The sequence below is a fragment of the Hyalella azteca genome, unplaced genomic scaffold (assembly GCF_000764305.2).
Source record: "Hyalella azteca isolate HAZT.00-mixed unplaced genomic scaffold, Hazt_2.0.2 contig4913, whole genome shotgun sequence".
Classification (NCBI taxonomy): Eukaryota; Metazoa; Arthropoda; class Malacostraca; order Amphipoda; family Hyalellidae; genus Hyalella; species Hyalella azteca.
In genome coordinates, this window is record NW_025935122.1 from 14341 (window position 1) to 21780 (window position 7440).

Below are 7440 nucleotides of genomic sequence, written 5' to 3' on the forward strand. Positions count from 1 at the left end.
TTGGACAGCAATTATCAAAAATTTCCTGTGAAATGACCATTTCCACATGTATTTCTTGGAAAATTTTACTTTATTTTTATTAAGTGCACAAAAAAATGGTTTATGAAGGAAAATTTTGGCATTACTGGATAGAATTTGTTCAAAACCACCAATTTAATATATGTAGGGTCTTTTATAGGGAGCATTAATGATATTTATACTATAGAACTATACATATATATTATCAATGGTATGTATATAATATATATTAGTATTAAATGGCAAAATTTTCTCATTGAAACACATACAAATAATGACCAGAGAATGTATTGTATTCTAATTTGCAGAGAATTAAAACTCTTCAGGTAAAGTTAACTGATCGGCAAGGATTTATAATATATTTATAACATCAACGGTATATATAACATTAATGGTATATGTAAACAATAATGGTATATGTATGACAATAATGGTACTATATATATAACAATAATGGTATGTACGGTATATAACATTAATGGTATATATAGAACATTATTAGTAAATATACAACATTAATGGAACATTAATACAGCAATCCCTTGATTAACGCGGTTAATAAATCCCCAAGTTCTACCGTGTTAAGCAAAACCGCGCTAATCAAACTTAAGAATATATGGGAATAATTATAATGAATCCTCAAAAATAGCAAAAGAAAGGAAAATTATGTAGTTTGATAAAAGTGAGCAGTAGATATGGCAGCAATCTTGACCGGTTGAAGGCCAATGAGTAACTAGCCCTTTACGCACTGAATTATGTTTCGAAAGTGAAAAAACAATCTGAATTACTTTTCAGATCACGCGCAGTCTTCATGTTAAACTGGCAGTAGCGACGCGCCTACTCCATCGAACGTCGTTCGAACGAGTTCACAACATGTGACGCTACCGTCACACTCGCGGCTAGACTCCAAACATGTAATTACTCTCGATAGAAGCTTTTATTTTCTGTGTGACGAATTCGTCACACCAGGGCTTAAAGGGCTAGAGCACCGGCATGGCGCACTTACCGGCGAACGTTGCCGAACTCGACCATTCGAGTTATGAACGAGACGAGGCGCGATTAAACCGACCCTGTAGTCAGCACGAGTGCCTACGGTATGGGACTTTATTTAAAGAATTATTGGCTGAAATTCATAGAGTAACAACATTTGGCGAATTTTTCCAAAAGTCGTAACAAAAGTAACAACATAAGATCTAATAAGCAAAAAGTAACACTTTTGTTACGAACGTAACACCTCTGGCTAGAGGCGGGAAAATGACGCGTTGTGAAAAAAAAGTCGCGCTAATCAAAACTGGCACCGCGTAGATTAAGGGTAGGTCGCAAATTTTTTTTCCGCGTTAATCAAAACCGCGGTATTCAAAACCGTGCTAATCAAGGGATTGCTGTAGTATATATAACATTAATGGTATATTTATAACATCAATGGTATATACAACATTAATGGTACATATACATTTAACATCAATGGTACATATACATATAACATCAATGGTATATATACATATAACATCAATGGTATATATATAGAACATTATTAGTAAATATACAACATTAATGTTATAGTATATTGTATATAACTTGCCTGTGAATGGATTAAGACAGATTCTCTGCTGTGTGACTGTGTGCATGGCTGTGTACATGGCTGCATGTGTCCATGGCTGTATACATGGCTGCATGTGTCCATGGCTGTATACATGGCTGTGTCCATGGCTGTGTCCATGGCTGTGTCCATGGCTGTGTACATGGCTGTGTCCATGGCTGTGGCTGTGTGACTGTGTGTAGTACATACATGGCTCTGCTGTTGCACAGGCACTAATACAGGGATATACATGACATAAATGTACTACTGACCATATTGTACATTTTATAAGTTCATTGCTCTATATATGGTAATGTCTCTATTTGTATCTAAATTCAAATAAAGTATTGTGATTTTATTTAGAAAGTATAGCATCTATTTTGAAGTAATTTTTGCATTAGAATTTGCTTTGTTAACTGCATAATTTGTCATCTTCATAATTTTTTATTAGAATTTTACTATAAATTAAATGTGGAAAACTATTTTATTATGCAGATTTTGATTAAAATGAAAAAAAAAACAGTTTTTTCATTTGAAATTAGCTATAAATTAAATGTTTGAAAATTGTTCATTTTGTGAGATTTTGACTAGAACAAAAAAAATTTAGTTGCTTACTATTTAAAGTTTATTTATATTGAAAAATGTTTTGTTTACTATATTTGAATAATTCGTTTAATAATTAATAGTATTTTTTTTAATTTAACAAGTTCAGGTTCATATTTTGAATTTAACAAGAATAAAAAAAATTTGATTATCTACTATTTAAAGTTTATTTTTATTAAAAAATGTATTGTCTATTATATTTAAATTATTTGTTTAATAGTAAATAGTATTATTTAAAATAACCAATGACAATAAATACACTATTACTATTTAAAGTTTATTTTCATTAAAAAATGTACCGTATTGTCTATTATATTTAAATTATTTGTTCAATAGCAAATAGTATGTTTTTTAATTTAACATGAATAAAAAAAATTTTATTCTCTACTATTTAAAGTTATTTTTATTTAAAAATGTATTGTCTATTTACTCTATTATATTCAAATTATTTGTTTAATAGTAAATAGTATTATTTAAAATAAATGACAATAAATAAAGCTGTTGCCCCCGGCAGGATGGGGGGAGCCGTCGCCAGTCGCCCCACGCAGCTGCTGTGGCGACCACTACAGTGAGTCGACATACGCATGCATATCTTATATATTTATTATAATAATTATATATTTATTAATATTATATTGGTATTTTATATAATATTTTATTTTTACAACTTCTCTTTAACTTCACTTCATGTTTGTCTGTCTGTCTGCTACAAATCTTGTAATTGAAATTTAATACACTTCTACTTATCCTATCAATCTGAAATTTTGCATACTTGTTTAAAGTTGGAGACAATGCATGAATCAAATGATGAAATAAATGATTTAAAAAATATTTTTTTTTTTCAAAATTAAAAAAATTGAAAAAAATGATTTTGTTTGCTACAAATCTTATAATCTAAATTTAACACACTTTTACCTGTCCAATTGATATGAAATTGTGCACACTTGCATAAACTTGGAGACAATGCATGAATCAATTGACAGAATAAATAATTTTGAGAAAAAATTTATATATTGAAAAATTTAAAAATGAATTTTTTTAATATTCCAAAATAAAATGAGAAATTCATTGTACATATTTAACATTGGAGACACTAGATTCTTCAGAAGTGTTGTCTTTAAAAAGTAATTTTTAAATGTATATTATTTTATTTTTATTTTAATATAATAATTTATTTTTCTATTTATTATATTAATAATATGTATTTTAATATTTAAAATTTAATATGCACACTGACATGTGCATGCATTTGTTATATATTAATTATATCAATAATATACTTATTGATGTAATTATATATTTTTTCTATAATATTCTATTTTTTATATTTATTATATTAGTAATATCTGACATAGTACCCCCCTGCCCTCTGATATTATTAATTGAAATACCAACATTAATTAGTAATATTATTAATTGAAGTACAAATTATTATTTCTCCATAGCAACAATTTCTTCAATGCTTGCACAGCAGAAAATTTTGAAAACTGTTCAAAATTTATAAACGAAAACTGTTTTTGTTTTCAAAAACTGCATGTAATTTCTTGACGCTTACTTTACCTAAATTACTCAATTAGTTAATTAATTAATCTAAATTCATTAATTACGTGATCTGAATGAATTATGGTACCGTAAAATGGGGTTACTTTGACCGGCGGGGTAACTTAGACCACTTTTCATTTTTTTTAACAAAAACCCCCAAAACTCAAAAACGATTCGACATAGAAAAATTTTGTCAATGGCCATCAAAGGCCTAATACTGAGGCTATCTAACACAATAGAAAGATTTAAAAAGTTTGCATATCTAATAGGTTAAAAAATTAATAATGTGACCCATGAAAAAGAGCTATTATTTAAAGCCTGTCAGAGAAGACTATGAGAGGCAGGAGCCAGCAATTTATGGTGAGTGAAGCTAGAGTATAGACCTGTATTTTGCATGTTTCAATTCAAGTTTAATTTAGCTAGTAAAAAAATGGCATCATATATAAAAAAGTGGTCTAAGTTATCCCATTTTACGGTACAGTACTACTTAATCTAAAACTTAATCTAAACTACTTGATCTAAATTTTTCAATTACTTAACCCCAATCTCACCTACAGGTTACGTGTTGCACAGGTTACAGGTTACACTGGGACACCGCCCCCCACGGGGGCACTGCCCCCCACCGGGGTATCGCCCCCCACGGGGGCACTGCCCATCACTGAGGAATACTTCAGCAAGAACCAGCGTCTGGGCCGCCCCCTCAGCCCCCACCTGTCCATCTACAAGCCCCAGCTGACCTCCGTGCTGAGCATCTCACACCGGGCCACCGGCGTCCTCCTGTCCTCCCTTTTGTCTGGCTTTGGCATCGGTGTGTCCATCAGACTTATGGAGGCTGGCCATAAGCCCTATGTCCTTCAGCTCTAGGGAGGCTGGCCTTAAGCCCTATGTCCTTCAGCTTTAGGGAGGCTGTCCTCCAGCCCTAGGGAGGCTGTCCTCCAGCCCCAGGGAGGCTGTCCTCCAGCCCTAGGGAGGCTGTCCTCCAGCCCAGGGAGGCTGTCCTCCAGCCCTAGGGAGGCTGTCCTCCAGTCCTAGGGAGGCTGTCCTCCAGTCCTAGGGAGGCTGTCCTCCAGCCCTGAGGAGGCTGTCATCCAGTCCTAGGGAGGGTGTCCTCCAGCCCTAGGGAGGCTGTCCGCCCGCCCTAGGGAGGTGGCTCTCCAGCCCTAAGGAGGCTGTCCTCCAGCCCTAGGGAGACTGTCCTCCAGCCCTAGGAAGGCTGTCCTCCAGCCCTAGGGAGGCTGTCCTCCAGCCCTAAGGAGGCTGTTCACCAGTTCTAGGGAGGCTGTCCTCCAGCCCTAGGGAGGCTGTCCTCCAGCCCTAGGGAGGCTGTTCACCAGCCCTAGGGAGGCTGTTCACCAGTCCTAGGGAGGCTGTCCTCCAGCCCTAGGGAGGCTGTTCACCAGCCCTAGGGAGGCTGTCCTCCAGCCCTAAGGAGGCTGTCCTCCAGCCCTAGGGAGGCTGTTCACTAGCCCTAGGGAGGCTGTCCTCCAGCCCTAGGGAGGCTGTTCACCAGCCCTAGGGAGGCTGTTCACCAGCCCTAGGGAGGCTGTTCACCAGCCCTAGGGAGGCTGTCCTTCAGCCCTAGGGAGGCTGTTCACCAGCCCTAGGGAGGCTGTCCTTCAGCCCTAGGGAGGCTGTCGTTATTATTATCATTGTTATTATCATTATTATTGTTATTATTATTTCTATTTTTATTATCATTATTACTTTTATTATTATTGTAGTATTATTATCGTTATTATTATTATAATAAATATAAATAAGCATGCGGGTGCCCAGGCATGCTGGTGCTGCCCGCCTCCTACCCCTACTACGTGGCGCTGCTCTCCCAGGCGCACTACGGCGCCGCCGTCGTCTTCACCGTCAAGTTCTGCATGGCCTTCCCCTTCCTGTTCCATGCCTTCAACGGCGTCCGCCATCTTGTGAGTACCTGCCTTCCCCTTCCTGTTCCACGCCTTCAACGGCGCGCAGAACCGTTCACATCTGCAAGTTTCGAACCCGCAACACACTGCTGCAATATAGGGATTTTAACCCACTCGGCCGCTGGAATGGAGTACCTATGTAACGATGGCTTGCCAGCCCCGTATCCTGTTGTTGAATGTATCAATATTGTACTCATTTAATCTATATATTATATTCATTTAATGTATCTATCTAAATCATTTTTATGTAATGTAGCGTGAACTGTGCCGAATTCCAACGATATTAACACGAACTTTATGGTGGAAAAATGAGAATCTATACTTAATGTATAAGTAACACATTTATATATTTGATTTATCGCCGTAAGTAATAACCTCATAATACTTAAGTTATACCTTGAAATGTGCTGAGTTTTAATGAGCCTAACGTGTTCAGGCGTGGGACTTGGGCTACGGGTTCACGCTGCGCACGCTCTACAAGTCAGGCTACGGAGTGACGGCACTCGCCCTCCTCTCCGCGCTGGCCGTCGCCAGCTACTGAGGCTCAACCGCCAGCGACCGCCTTATATATACTCGGGGAAATGGGTGGAACTTCCGTATATTGATGCACTTTTTTCGCCTAAGTGTAGTTCATCCTGACCAAGTTAATCACGGCAAATGAGCGTAAAGGTGCTACGCGAAATAGTACGTCTCTAATATGGATAATATGACCCATTCATTTTATGAGTGTATGCGCTCCTGGGAAGGTACCTGCACTGAAACGTTCTCTACATTGTCGGAACAATGGTTAGCCTTTGTTTATGTTATGGCAGATGCCGACTAGGCTTTTGTTTATGTTATGGCAGTTGCCAACTAGGCTTTTGTTTATGTTATGGCAGGTGACAACTAGGATTTTGTTTATGTTATGGCAGTAACGAGACTTGTAGGGTGCCAAATAGGCTTTTGTTTATGTTATGAGAGATGCAACTAGGCTTTTGTTTGTTATGACAGTAGCGCCACCTGTAGGGTGCCAACTAGGCTTTTGCTTATGTTTGGAAGTTGCCAACTAGGCTTTTATTATGTTATGGCAGTAGCGAGACTTGTAGGTGCCAACTAGGCTTTTGTTTGTTATGGCAGTAACGAGACTTGTAGGGTGCCAGCTAGGCTTTTATGTTGTGGTAGGTGCCAACTAGGCTTTCGTTTATGTAATGACAGTAGGGTGACATTTAGGATGCTAACTAGGCTTTTGTTTTATGTTATGGCAGATGCCAACTAGGCTTTTATGTTATGGTAGGTGCCAACTAGGCTTTTGTTTATGTAATGACATTTAGGGTGCCAACTAGGCTTTTGTTTATGTAATGACATTTAGGGTGCCAACTAGGCTTTTATTTCGTAATTCGACACGGCCGATAGTTCCAACAATGTGCAGACGGCGACAGTGAGAGTACAGGTCCTGTACCCCGCTTGTATTGTACAGTACATTTGAGTTGTTATAACTGAATATTAGGCAGTTATTTTTAAATAAATATTACCAAATGATATTGTTTTATTCCTTCTCAACTGTGAATGTTATGTAGTTCTCTATAACATTACTTAAGGTCTATAACATTTGTTATCGAAAATGATTATAAAAGGGCTTGAAAATTTTAGAGATTTTTTGCCTGATCTCAAATATATCAGCAATGAATTAAGCGTATAAACGCTTGTTAGTATTGATCATTAATCAAAATTTATTCTAGCTAATAAATGAATAATATTTCTGTCATCTCTTCAAAGGTAAATGACTTGACAATTAATGAA

General features: G+C 36.9%; 1 protein-coding gene across 1 annotated transcript; it reads left to right on the forward strand.

Moving 5' to 3' along the window:
* The first annotated feature begins 1712 nt into the window (after positions 1-1712).
* LOC108671188 (succinate dehydrogenase cytochrome b560 subunit, mitochondrial-like) lies at positions 1713-7177 on the forward strand. The gene is made up of 5 exons (XM_018158684.2): positions 1713-1786; positions 2715-2768; positions 4300-4550; positions 5519-5661; positions 6098-7177. Exons 1-5 carry the CDS (start codon positions 1713-1715, stop codon positions 6200-6202), a joined length of 627 nt encoding a protein of 208 aa, XP_018014173.1. The 3' UTR covers positions 6203-7177.
* Positions 7178-7440: the final 263 nt, after the last annotated feature.